Consider the following 14487-nt stretch of genomic DNA (forward strand, 5'->3'; position numbering starts at 1 on the left):
ATGGTGTATGGTGTATGGTGTGTGTGTGTGTATATACGCCACAGCTGCTTATCGCCGGTGGTGTAGGTGCTTCTCGGGGGTGCTGCGATGGCGATGTTTGGTTGCTGGTGCTTTGGATGATGGGTGGGTGCGATACTCAATGAACGCGCCCGATGACGACTTCGATTTCGCTGGGTTTCTGTCGACTGTCGACGCAACTGATTCATGTCCTATGCCAGTTTATATACTATGCTATAACTAATTTAATTTAACACTAAGGCATTGTCTGCAGCTTTTGGCCAATTGCAAATAATTCCGGTTATTTATAGAACCCCACTGACTATCGTCTAGTTCGTTGTGCAGATAGGAACTGAAAGCCACTGACCACGATGATGATGCACAATGGGCTGGATGGCTAGCTAGCTAGCTGGCTGGCTGACCGACTGAAGAAGTGTAAGTTTATGGAGCTCCATGTGATTGGGGAGATTGCTCGATGCTTCTGGCGCCCAGTGGCGGCGATTGACGAAATTAGCACGAAAGAAATGCGGCACGAGGTCTTTCACGCCGGAAAACCCCCAGAAACACGCCCAGATTACGGACAAACGCTCGCTGGCCAACTAATGAACCTTATCTCTGTGAGTGGAGAGCCGCCCGCAAGACGTTCGTGAAATCGGGAAGAACGGAGCTTACCTCGGCCATTTCGCTATTCATCACGGGGCAATCAATTTCCGTACGGCATATGATTTAGTGATATGACCGCGGTGTTGCATCAAGCGCAAACCAACCAACCAACCAACCAATCCATCCATCTATCGATAGCCGGCGTCATAATGCCCGACGCCGCTGTATCATAATCATAAAAACCCGGTCTCTTTGGGGGAACAAACATATACATCGATGGTACATCTACCTGCTTGAAGAAACGCGGCGCGTGCGCTAATCGGCGACAGTTGTCCAAGCCGAAAGTATCTGCAAGCAGTGTATCTGTATCTGTATCTCTATGGGTGCACAATGACCCAAAATGATGGCCAGACGCGGTTCCTGCGAGTGTCGTTGATCCGGCAAAGTCAATTGGTTTCTAACGAGCTTAGCTCCTGTGCAGACAATGTCTGAGTTTCGGGTGTCGTCGCAGTGCCATGAATGGTTGGTTGGGCCATAAATGCAATATTAGCCAAGTTAGTGGAGGAATTCATAGGGAAATCTCTTTCGAAACAGAAATTGACATTCAATATGATGAAGACCAAAGTCATCATTACCTGTTTCGTACTGAAAAGACTGATATGCAGCTCCATATCAGCGTGATGTTTTGAGTTCTTAAAACATGATATTTCAACAATCATTTGTGACGAAATTTCATTTTGTTAGGATACTATGATATTATATCGCATCGAATGCAGGGTATTTCCTCTTAATCCAGTGATTCGAACATTTTCCGCCTAATTCAATCGGTTTACAACGGCCCATTAAATGGAAAGAAGTGGGGGCCCGACCAGCTTTGCCCACTTGGTATGCACACATATATATTTTAGTACATATATTTGTATGGATTTATAGTTTGTGTCTGTGGCAATAAACACACACACGTAACCCCAAGCAAACTGTGAACTGACGCATTCTACCAGCTAACGGCATTTGTTTGGCCACAAGTCGCGAATACCTCGTTTTTTTTTATTCCACGGGCATATTCTCAATTGCAAGTTAAATATGTTTACACAAATAAAAAAAACACCGAATTCCATTCGATTGAGCATTGCTCTTGTTGGAAAAAACAAATGTTAAAGCATTTTATAAAATATTTATGTATAAGCCAAGGTATTAGCTAAGTAAACCCAGTTTTCTGCACTTTTATTCCACATTTGTTGTTCCCTTGATTGTTGTTATTAAACAAGCTGTTTGGCTGCTAATAGTTCTTGTTCTTTTGCCGTTGCTTTTACGTTTTTTATTTGCAAAGTTAAGGCAAAGCAGAAATCCATATAAGGGGTAAAAAAAATAAGAGAAAATCCAAAAAAAAAAAATAAACAAAAAAATAGGCGACGCGCGCCTTTTCAATAACCTTTATCAGGTGGGTGACTGTTTTTGTGGGTGGAATTGGGTGGCGGCGGGTGCCCAGTCACCTTGACATGTCACTGGTGACAACAGCAACAACAATAACACCCATTAAACACGTTAACAAACAACAGCAAACGGGTGCGAATTAAAACAATTATGGCGCTGGCTTTGCTTTTGCAAATAATAATCCCAAAACGAAAGCGAATTTCAGGCATTGCAGGCCAGTACACTGAGCAAATCTTAAGCTATAAATGTATCGCGCGCTTCAAGAAGAACAATCTAGTGTTTGTAAAATTGTTTGTTACTTTTCTCTCTCTGTAAAATATACCCGCAACCAAGTACTAAGTGATAAAGAGCGCAATATTATGTGGAGCAGTGTTGTGAAGGGTGGGGGCGAGTCGGAGTCTTCAATGTTGAAGAGCAGCGCGTGGGATTTTCAGTTGGCAGCATTGTTTGCTATTTGTTTTATGCTAAGCTAAATGCTAACTAAATGTTGGCAATTAAATGTTAATGTTGCCCCTGCTGCTGCTGCCGCTGCTGCCGCTGCTGCTTCTTCTTCTGCTTCGACTGTTACTATTTGCAACGCCAACACTTTCCGTCTCCATTGAAAATGGAAAAATTGAAAAGGGAAATTGATACAGCAACTGAAACCGAAACCGAAACCGAAACTGAAACACTTTGGTTTGGTTTCTCAGCTGTTTGCATATGGCAAAAATGCAGTGCATATCATATCTGGCTGGCTTTTAATGTATATTTAACACGCATTGCCATTACCATTATATTGTTGTAGTTGTGATTGGCGTTGGCTGTCATTGTTGTTGCCGTTGTTACTGTGCTTAATTGTATTTGTTGTATTTATTGTATTTACTGTGCCACCCACGCGCATGCGCAACCAACTCAAAAAGACAGTGACGCAAGCGGCGAAGTTTTCCAATCGCTTTCGATGGAAATTTGCATGCTTTTCGGCACTGAGTTCATTAAATAAGTTTATTAGATATTTATAATATTAAGAGCTGAAAAATTTCTGTGCTTATGATAAGAATACACCCATATAGAACATAATTTTGCCACTTTTGAACGCCGTTTAGTTTTAATCGCCGAACCACTGTGCGAATTTTTCAAGTTCATTATAAACAAAACGTAAATATTATTAAATTGTGTACAAACAGCGCGTTGCACGTGTCGCCGTACCTGTGTGTGCGTGTGTGTGCGTAGGGGCGCGTGTTCGTGTCGGTGTGAGTGCACGAGTGTGTGTGAGTGGGCGAGTGTATTGAACTCTTGCTGCATTTTTTGCACAATTTCGCCGCCTTTTTCTGCTTTTGCTTGCATTGTATTATTGTGCTCATTTATTTTTATTTTTATTTTTACCTCTGTTGTTACAATTGTTTTGCATTATTTTTCTTCGAGTGGAGAATCGATCGAATGCATCGATTTTTGGATGAGATGCTGAAGGGTTGCTGGTCACCTAATTTACATACATTCTTTCGGCAGCTGACACTCTTTAAAATTGACCTCTCGTCTTCCTGCTAACATATTGTTGTGCATATAGATGTATGCGGCGGTCAACTGTAACGATGAATTTCAAAAATGCTAAAAATGAGTATCGAAGAACATGGAAAAAACGCCTTAATATATAAGGAACACTATCCCAAAGAATGCCAAAACTACATGACATTTCTTTCGGTGCATTAATGTTAATTTCAATGCTGCTTGATTGCTGGGATGACGCACCCTGAAAAGGTGAAAGGTGAAAAGAGGGACCGAAAAGAGACTCGATCGTCTTCGACTTCCGTTCTGGGTAGAGCTAGAGGTTAAGGTTGAGGAACTGGCCAGGAAGTGTCCGCTCGGGGGTTAATGGATACGGATACGGATGGGGATGTTCACAGCTATGGATGAGCACATATGTATGTACATACATACATATGCATGTGCATGTGTACACGATGATCTGGATGTGCTCATCGCTAGATGAAGTGCGACAGAAAGGGCAACAAACATGGCCAGCGTGGCCAATGGCAACGGGATTTGCCCAAAAATCCAAAATGCATCCAGACATATGCATATGTGTATGTGGGTGCTACATACAGTGATCACTCGTATGAAAGGCAGGAAAAGTTGACAATTTGAGACATATTTCTATCATAAATCATTCGTTCATTTTGTCTCAATTTTTAACAAGATTTCAGACTCATTTTCTCGAAGTTGCGGTTGCTAGTTAAACCTTTTGGGTAAGTGTATATTTTGCCGATATTAATACATTCTATTAGTTATTGAAAATAATGGTGACTTTGGTTTCAAGTCCTAGTACATACTGAAGCATTACATAAATATTAAAAAAAGGAAATGGTACACAAATAATGCATCTTCGATTAGATATACTTCTTCTCCGTTCAAATTTAGTATAGTGCATCCCATTTCCAGTTGTCAAGTGTCCACTGTAATTCCAATTCCAATGGAAGATGAGTACGGCCCTCTCGCTCTTCCACACACACACACACAAACGCACCCAATGTGTAATCCTATTTACGCCCAAAAAAAAGAAGAAGACAAATTTGAAACGAAGAAGGAGAAGGAAAGAAAATCCAAGCTGCGCTGCCTCCCCGCTGGAAAAAATGAGAGAAGCAAGACTGCTTCTCTCTCTTCTCTTTTCACTTCAAATTTTACGCTCTCGCTCTCGCGGGCAGCGACGCCGCCGGCGGCAGCGCAGCACAGCCGTTGTATTTATAAATACAACTTTATAAATACAACATCAGTCGATTTTCATCTGCCGAATCGGTTGCGCTGCGGCTGCGCTGAGAACAAAATACAAAACTCGTGCGCGGCGCTTCAAGAAACCAACTCAAAAGCAGACAAATCAAATAACTAACTTGTAGAAAATAAAAAATAATACAACTTAAACAGAATTTCTCAATTCTAAGTCTACGAAGAAATATCAAACGCAATCTGCATATTTTTTTCACGTTTTTTTTTTCAACCACAAACCATTGGGAATTTTTGGAATACCTAAGCTTTAAAGCCAAAGAAGTGTGAAAAATATTAAGTGAACCAAAAAAAGTGCTATCTGAATTAAGTTATCTGACAAAAATTAAAGAAAACATACACACTAAACATAAAACACACAACACCAAAAAGCCACCAAAAATCGTTTTTCAAAAGGAACCAAGCCTAAAACAGTGCGAAATCCGGAGTTGGAATGCCGTCGCAACTGTTGAACACAATTTCACAACTAAATATCCACTAAGGTAATTTTTTAACAGTGATTATTTTGGATTTTTTTTATGTTGCTTCTGTGATTTGTGTGTGAACAATTTGTTGTTGCTTTGGATAAATAATCGAGTCCAAAAAACATGGATTATCAAAAGGATAAAATTGGAAAAGTTATTGGGTCTTCAGCTAAGCTAACATTTTTGTGTTAAATTGTTGAGAACAAAAATTGTTGAATTTAAAATTAGCACAGCCCTTTTAAAATAAAATTTAAAATCTTAGTTGTGTTTTGAAACATTTGAACATTTTTAAAAAATGGCAAACGAAGAGAAGTGCAGCAGTGTTTTAAAATCTTGCCTTAGATATTAGAAAAATTACTTAAAAAAGATGAAGTAATACAAATTTATTTGCCAGTTTAATTCTTCCATAAATCATAAAAATAATTTGATGATCCAAATGATGATCCAAGTATATTCCGATTAAATTAAAAGGAAATGTTTATTTTAAATTATTTTCCTACGAGCACAATGTTTGAAAACAATTCAATTCAAGTCCTTTCCCGAAACCCCTCCCTTGGTGTTTTGGGTCAAGTTCTGCCTGCAATTAGCCGGGTCAAAAAATTACCCATGACCGATGCTAAAGCCCTTGAACTTTGACACACACAGTCCAGTACGAAGAGCCAGAAATTTCCGTGGTCAGGGATGATGAGGCGCCGTTTATAGGGTTTAATTCAGATTGATGATCTGTTTAATATCGCAGGGGTTGTGATCCATGTCAAACGGTTCACTTCACTTGGCTTGATTCCGTTAGATGGCGATTAGAAATTAGTTTTTTTTTTCGCTGACCAAGTTGTGTTCATTGATAATTCCCAGGGTCATAAAGGTGTGAAAACCGCCCAACGATTCCCCGCCCCAAAAAGTATATATTCGGGAGGGATTCTTTATCTCAATGACTTTTCATGACTCACGGACAACGAAATTGAAATCAGCCAACCAAAATGAAAGGCCAAACCGAAAGCCAATGGACAACAAACAACTAACACATATTCACCGAAAAAATTATATGTGTATGTATGTATGTATGCATATAGCGAACAGTGGGCTCGTTATCGGTAGAAATTTTTGATCAGCCTCTGAGGTTTCAGAGTTTCTTTAGTTTTTTAGCCTTTCGGGGGGGAAGTTAGGATTTTCAAATTGATCCACTACCACCCATAGAAGCAACAACAACGACAACAACTGGGACACCACTCATAGTCATAGCCTTGATAACGGTAAATGCTAATGAGCGTACCCACATTTTTCACCCACACACCGAAATTCTTGATAAGAGCAGCATTGCCAGATGTATATTGAATTCAATTCTTCGCACCTTTCTGCGGATGCACTTGCAACAGTCGCCAATTCTTCTTATTCGCTCTTCACGGGAATTCGATTCCAAATAGCTTTTCGGCTTCTGTTTTTTCATCTTTCCGTTGCATTGTTTACTTTTCCAAATCAGCTGTTTACGGGACTGAAGATTTAGTTTAGTATTACGCGACAATCGAAGACTGGGGAATGCAGGGTGCCGACTATCGATTTTCTGTTATTATTTGAACCCTACACTCAGTTTTCAGGATGGATCGCAGCCAGTGTGGATATCATTTGTTTACGCGTGACATATTTGATTTCTTTCCATCTTCAGACTTTCATAAAGCTAGTAATCATATTTTTTGAATCAGCAACCCTTGTTGGGGTTGGAAATATCTTGGTCTTATTTCAATAGCATTAGCTATATCCTCTCTAAAGATTGATTTTAATTATACCCCTAACATAGCCAGTTGTTAATTTGCGAATGTAAGAGTATCAGTTTATAGTATATTTGATAAACTTTTTTGTCTTCGAGTTGTCAAACTATTTTCAACACTTGTTCAAGTGCTTCGGTGGTTTCGATAAGGTGTTATTACACGTGCTTTATTCATCCCCATCTCTAAAAGTCCTTTCTTCTTTCTTTCTCGAATCTTTTAAATCAGCGCAGTCAACTAGCCGTTGGAAAAATGCTCGCCGCACAGCAACAGCACAACAACAGCACAGTGGAATCGGAAATGGAGCGCCAGCGACGTGACTCCACCACATCGGAGTCCTCGCTGGAGCATCTGGATCTGGGCCGTACGCCCAAAAAACTGGGCGGCAACAGTGGCTCTACACAGACCACATCCACGCCACATGAGCTGACTACGGTGACGTCGTCGCGCAAGCGTAAGATTCGCCATTTGCAATTGAATCACCATCAGCAGCAGCAGCATCACCAGCAGTCGGATCTGCTGAGTGATGAGGACGAGGCGGAGGAGGATGAGGACGAGGAGGATGACGACCAGGTGGCCGCCTTGGGTTCAAGGAATGTGGGACGGCACAAGCAGCGTCGCAGTGGTGGCGCCACCACACAGGCATCCATTGTGGTGGACTACAGCAGTGGCGATGCCAGTTCGCTGCGCAAGAAATTTCGTCTGAATCGTTCGGCGGCCAGTCTCTCGGAATCGGGATTCGTGGACGCCAGCAGCACCACTGGCCACAGTGGCTATCTGGGTAACAGTAGCAGCGCAACGAACACTACTGCCACCAGTGGCATTGGTGCTGGCGCAGTGGCTCCTTCTCCAGTCGGCGGAGCAGCGACCAACGCAGCCTCCAGCAGCAGCGGCAGCAGCAGTGGCGGATCCGGTGGCTCCTCGCCCCAGGGACTGTGCCTTTCCAGCGGCGAATCGGGCATCGGAGCCGGCGACGAGCATATGAAATACCTTTGCCCCATCTGCGAGGTTGTCTCGGCCACGCCGCACGAGTTCACCAACCACATCCGGTGCCACAATTACGCCAATGGCGATACGGAGAACTTCACCTGCCGCATTTGCTCCAAGGTGAGTCATTGTGGTCACTCAAATTGTGTGCACCCTTTGTTTTTCATTAGATTAGATATGGATAGATATATTTTGGGGAAATCCAAAGAAGCGTTCAAATCTTAACCGAAGATTTTCAATCAATATTGCTTTGAAGGCAAGTTAGTTTCGAGTAGTTAAGATGAACTACTGCTTGTGTTTGCCCTTTTAATTGATGAATAGACAGGTGTGCTAGGACTTAGAGGAGCTAGCCCTAGGTTATTAACCCCCGACCGCCTGATTACTCACTCACCTGTTCTTCGTTTCTCCCACCATCAAAATTGGAACTATAAACAGGTGCTATCCTCGGCTTCATCCCTGGACCGACACGTGCTGGTTCACACGGGCGAGCGTCCCTTCAACTGCCGCTACTGCCACCTGACGTTCACCACCAATGGCAACATGCACCGCCACATGCGCACCCACAAGCAGCATCAAGTTGCGCAGTCGCAGTCGCAGCAGCAGCAGTCGCTGCAGCAGCAGTCGCAGCAGCAACAGTCACAGCAGCAGCGCCGTCAGCAGCAGCAACATCAGCCGTCGCAGCAGCAGCAGAATCCCGCCCAGCAGCAATTGGTGGCCAACACGTTATCCGGCCGAGCGGAGAGCTACGAAAGCGATGCCAGCTGCTCCACGGACGTGTCCAGTGGACATAGTCACAGTCGCAGCAGCAGTTCCCTCAACAACAACAACAACAACTCGCACAAGGCTAACAACAACCTGAAGGACTTGGAGGAGCTGGAAGTTTCGGCTGAGGATCAGGATACGGAGAACAAGCAGCGTCGACTGAAGACCACCATCAACAACAACATCATTGAGCGTGAGCAGCAGGAGGATATGGATGATGAGGAGGCCGACGATGCGGATGTGGCCATGCTGACCAGCACTCCCGATGTCGCTACTCTTTTGGCCGGAGCCAGTGCATCCGGCGCCGCTTCGCGTTCCCCCACCCCATCGCCATCCGCCTCGCCTGCTTTGCTCCTGAGCTGTCCCGCCTGCGGAGCCTCCGATTTCGAAACCCTGCCCGCTCTCTGCGTCCATTTGGATTTAATGCACTCAGACATACCCGCCAAGTGTCGCGACTGCGAGGTGATCTTTGCCACCCATCGTCAGTTGCAGGCGCACTGTTGTCGCTTACCCAACGCTCTGGGTGGTGGCTTACCTCCGCTCATCGGAGCCAGCAGTTCGCCATTGCACAACGAGGAGCCGGAGGATGAGGAGCACGGCGACAATGAGGATCTCGAGCAGAAGGAGAGGATAGCGAGTCAAAGCGAGGACTTTTTCCATCAGTTGTATCTGAAGCAGAAGACAGCAAATGGATGCGGGGCCATCTCGCATCCGCCATCGCCGATCAAACACGAGCCGGCGGACACCAAGGATCTGGCCGATATCCAGAGCATCCTGAACATGACCAGCTCCAGTTCCAGTTTCCTGCGCAACTTTGAGCAGTCGGTGAACACGCCCAACTCGAGTCAGTACAGCCTGGACGGTAGGGATCAGGAGGAGGAGGCACAGGATGCGTTCACCTCGGAGTTCCGTCGCATGAAGCTGCGCGGCGAGTTCCCCTGCAAGCTGTGCACGGCCGTTTTTCCGAACCTTCGTGCCCTCAAGGGTCACAATCGGGTGCATTTGGGCGCAGTGGGTCCAGCCGGACCCTTTCGCTGCAACATGTGTCCCTACGCCGTTTGCGACAAGGCCGCCCTGGTGCGCCACATGCGCACCCACAACGGAGATCGTCCGTACGAGTGCGCCGTGTGCAACTATGCCTTCACCACCAAGGCGAACTGTGAGCGCCATCTGAGGAACCGCCATGGGAAGACCAGTCGCGAGGAGGTGAAGCGAGCCATTGTCTATCATCCGGCGGAGGATGCTGGCTGTGAGGACGGCAAATCGCGTCTGGGTGAAGATCTGGCGGATATGAGTTTCCGTTCGATCAGTCCCACGCCGCCGCCTCCTCCGGTAAATGAGAGCAGCTCCCAGCTGAAGCACATGCTTCTCGGCGAGAGTCACCTGGCTCCTGTTACCCAACAGCCGCCGCTGAAGATCCAGGTGAAGAGCCTCGACCAACTAGTGGACAAGAAGCCATCTGCACCAGCTCCCCAGCAGCAACAGCAGCAGCAGGAGAAGAGTGGAGCTCCCCTAGACTTCAGCATGGATGTTTTGGATCTCAGCAAGAAGCCAACTGGCGGAGCATCGCTGACACCGGCGGTCACTCGCACACCGACGCCCGCTGCAGTGGCTCCAGTGGCGCCTGGCGGCGTTGGAACTCCTGACCTGGCCGCCGCCATTGAGCAGCAACAACTGCTGCTGGCCCAGCAGCAACTCTTTGGAGCTGGCGGCGAGTACATGCAGCAGATATTCCGCAGTCTCATGTTCCAGTCCCAGACGACGGGATTCTCGTTCTTTCCCTTCATGGCACCACCACCGCCACAAGCAAATCCGGAGAAGCCACCGCTGGTTAGTCCACCAAACCGCCTCAATCCCATGCCCGTGGGCGTTGGAGTCGGCGTGCCAGTGCCACCTGGTGGTCCCGTTAAGATGGTCATCAAGAATGGAGTCCTAATGCCCAAGCAGAAACAACGACGCTATCGCACCGAGCGACCCTTTGCCTGTGAGCACTGCTCGGCGAGATTCACGCTGCGTTCGAACATGGAGCGCCATGTGAAGCAGCAGCATCCGCAGTTCTACGCCCAACGGCAGAGGAGTGGCCACCATGTGATGCGGGGCAGGGGTGCCTCCAATGTGGCCGCTGCTGCCGCCGCTGCTGCCGCCGCCGCTGCAACAGTCATGGGTCAGGTGCCGGTTGGCGGACCAGGATCCTCCGGATCGGGCTCCAATCACCACCATGGCCACGGCCATGGTTCCCATGGTTATGCTCCCATTTCGGAGCAGGTCAAGTGCGCCATTCTGGCGCAGCACTTGAAGGCTCACAAGAACACCGATCTGTTGCAGCAGGCTTTGGCCCACGGCTCCAGCAGTGTGGCCGGCAATCCTCTCCTGCACTTTGGCTACCCACTGACCAACCCCAGCCCCCTGAACAATGGTGCCAGCCAGGGCAATGGCCAGGCCACGGCCATGGATGACGATGAGCCCAAGTTGATTATTGACGAGGATGAAAACGAGCATGATCATGAGGTGGAAGCAGAGGACGTGGATGACTTCGAAGAGGATGAAGACGAGGAGGAGATGGATGAGCCGGAAGATGAGCCGGAACTGATTCTAGATGAGCAGCCGGCCGAAAAGGAAGCCGAAGAGGAGCAGGAGCTGCCCAAGCCGCTAGAGCAATTGGGTATCAAAGAAGCGGCGCAAAAAATGGCCGAAACCATTTTGGAGCAGGCCATCAAGGCGGGCAAGCCGTCGAGTCCACCACCCACCAAGGAGAATGCCCCGCCCGCCAATCCAACCGTGGCCACAACCATGCAGGAGCCAGCCACTGCTGCGCCCAGTACTAATCCCAGCAGTTTAAAAACGATGATCGCTCAAGCCGAATCTGTGGGAAAATCCCTCAAAGAAGTGGCCAGTTCGCCGTTCAAGGATGAGTCCCAGGACTTGGTTCCAGTGGCCAAGCTGGTGGACAATGCCACCAGCCAGAACATGGGCTTCAACAGCTATTTCCGGCCCAGCGATGTGGCCAATCACATGGAGCAGAGCGACGAAGAGGGCCTGGTGGCCTCCGGGAGCGCCAGTGAGAGCAACAACAGCGGCACCGAGGACGTCACCAGCAGCAGTTCCAGCAGTGAGCCCAAGAAGAAGTCCGCCTACAGCCTGGCGCCCAACCGTGTCTCCTGTCCGTACTGCCAGCGCATGTTCCCATGGAGCAGCTCGCTGCGGAGGCACATCCTCACCCACACTGGCCAGAAGCCCTTCAAGTGCTCCCACTGCCCGCTGTTGTTCACCACCAAGAGCAACTGCGATCGCCATCTCTTGCGCAAGCACGGCAATGTGGAGTCGGCCATGTCCGTGTATGTGCCCACTGAGGATGTGAGTGAACCGATACCAGTGCCCAAGTCCGTCGAGGAGATCGAGCTGGAGGAGCAGCGACGGCGGCAGGAGGCGGAGCGCGAGAAGGAACTGGAGCTGGAGCGCGAGCGGGAGTTGGAGCGGGAGCGGGAGCTGGAAAGGGAGCGTCAGCTGGAGAAGGAGAAGGAACGCGAGCGCCAGCAGCTCATCCAAAAGCTGGCAGCTCAAATGAATGCTGCTGCCGTCGTTGCTGCAGCCTCAGCGGTAAATGGTAGCGCATCTGGAGGACCCCATGGACCCATTGCCGATGCCTTGGCTGGCGGAGATCTGCCCTACAAGTGCCACCTGTGCGAGGGTTCCTTTGCCGAGCGTCTGCAGTGCCTGGAGCATATCAAGCAGGCCCATGCCCACGAGTATGCCCTGCTCCTGGCCAAGGGAGCCATTGAAACCGATTCGCTGGAGGCCAATCCTTACCAGCAGCCGTCGCAGCAGGCCGTGCACTCCGATGACGAGGCTCCGAATGGTGGCGGTAACCGGGGCAAGTATCCCGACTACAGCAACCGCAAGGTGATCTGCGCCTTCTGCGTGCGTCGCTTCTGGTCTACCGAGGATCTGCGTCGCCACATGCGCACCCATTCGGGCGAGCGGCCATTCCAGTGTGATATCTGCCTGAGGAAGTTCACACTGAAGCACAGCATGCTGCGGCACATGAAGAAGCACAGTGGTAGGGCCCACAATGGGGATACACCGGGATCCGACTGCTCCGACGACGAGCAGGTGAGCAGCCCGCCCAGCACACCGCTTCCCACCCAGCCGACCAGCGCCAACAACAACAATAGCTGCCACAATAACAATAATAATACCAACAACAATAACAACAACAACGGCAGCTCCAAGCTGGGACTAAAGCTCCACGACCTGCTGGACAAGGCGAGCGAATGGCGGGCCAGTCGCCTGGGCGAGCACAAGGAGAACATGGGCGAGGCCACGCCCTCGGGAGCAGCGGTCGCTGGCTCGGATCTGATTGGCAATCTATTGGGCATCAGTGACCAGGGCATTCTCAACAAGCTGCTCTCCTCCGCCGACGAGGCGGCCAAACTTCTGGGTGTGGACAACAAGTGAACGCAACTCGAGTGGCAATCGAGCGACACCAAGAGCCATAAATACTGGAGTAGCAGCGCAGTTTTTCACCGCCTTACGTATACCAAAGCTTAAATAGTTTTCATTAATGGTAGTCTACATGAAAGAGCAGAAGAAAGAAACGGGAATGAAAATGAAAACCTGATTAGGATGTAAAACAGGAGTGCGCTAAACAGCTCGATTAAATTTTAGGAGGAGTCACAGGCTCAAGCTATAGAGCAAAAAAAAAAAAAAAAGTAAAAAAACAAGAGAAGAGAAGAGCTACAACTGGACACACCTGTTTTGCAGAGTTTTTTGAACATACTTTTTGGAGACCTCTTTTTTTTTGCCAACCCCTATGTTAAGCGGTCCAACCAACAAACCACAAGCTAATCAAAATCTTTGGAGACAAACACTATTTTTTTTTACATTTTTTTTTCCTAGCTCTATAACTAATTATACCTATTTTACAATTAGCCGCTAAGTAGCTGCAATGACAAAAACAAAACGAAACAAACAAAAAAAAACACTGAAAAATAACAAACTTTTGGGCATGACAAAAAAAAGACTTGACACAAAAAAAAAATACACACCTACAATAATAAAATAATATATGATGTACATTAAAAGAGGCCTTGAGAACCGCAGCGTGGCTTAAACCTAGTTATATAATGCAGGATGCAGACGACATTTTTGCTGCCTGCAAGTGAGGATAGTCAGGTATTTGTAGGACTTAGGCTTAGACACATTTTTTTTAGGATCTTATTTAACGAAACTCATTCATTGCTGTAGCCTATGGAAAATACACACACACACACATTGAATAACAAACTAAACATATAGCTATTTAAATATACGAAAAGCATGATGATATAATTAAATTAGTGGACTTATTACAGCAATAACCAAAGCATTTCGCGTTTGTAGCGTTGTTTAAGCTAAACGAAATTACATTTACCCAATGCATGCCTGTCTATATATACGACATATTTATAAAAAGCACACAACTATATTATATAAAATATATGGTTCTATTTAATGTGGATGCAGCAGCAGCAGCCACAAACTACTGAACAAATTAAACTATGTACTTAGCGATTATGAATGAATGTACTTAAAACTGTAAAAGTGTACTTAAAATTGTAAACTCAGAAAGACACACGCAACGAGAATGGATTACAAATTGAATTCTAATAAAATAACGATGAAAGAACAAAATAATTGGCGCTGGTTTTATTTTCCAACGAGATCATCCTCAAGAAGCAAGTCAAATA

General features: G+C 47.0%; 1 protein-coding gene across 1 annotated transcript; it reads left to right on the forward strand.

The window, feature by feature from the left end:
- The first annotated feature begins 4791 nt into the window (after window positions 1-4791).
- Window positions 4792-14434, forward strand: LOC117147128 (zinc finger protein 236). The gene is made up of 3 exons (XM_033313894.1): window positions 4792-5270; window positions 7241-8119; window positions 8435-14434. Exons 2-3 carry the CDS (start codon window positions 7265-7267, stop codon window positions 13214-13216), a joined length of 5637 nt encoding a protein of 1878 aa, XP_033169785.1. The 5' UTR covers window positions 4792-5270; window positions 7241-7264; the 3' UTR covers window positions 13217-14434.
- Window positions 14435-14487: the final 53 nt, after the last annotated feature.

This window comes from Drosophila mauritiana, chromosome X (genome assembly GCF_004382145.1).
Source record: "Drosophila mauritiana strain mau12 chromosome X, ASM438214v1, whole genome shotgun sequence".
Taxonomy (NCBI): Eukaryota; Metazoa; Arthropoda; class Insecta; order Diptera; family Drosophilidae; genus Drosophila; species Drosophila mauritiana.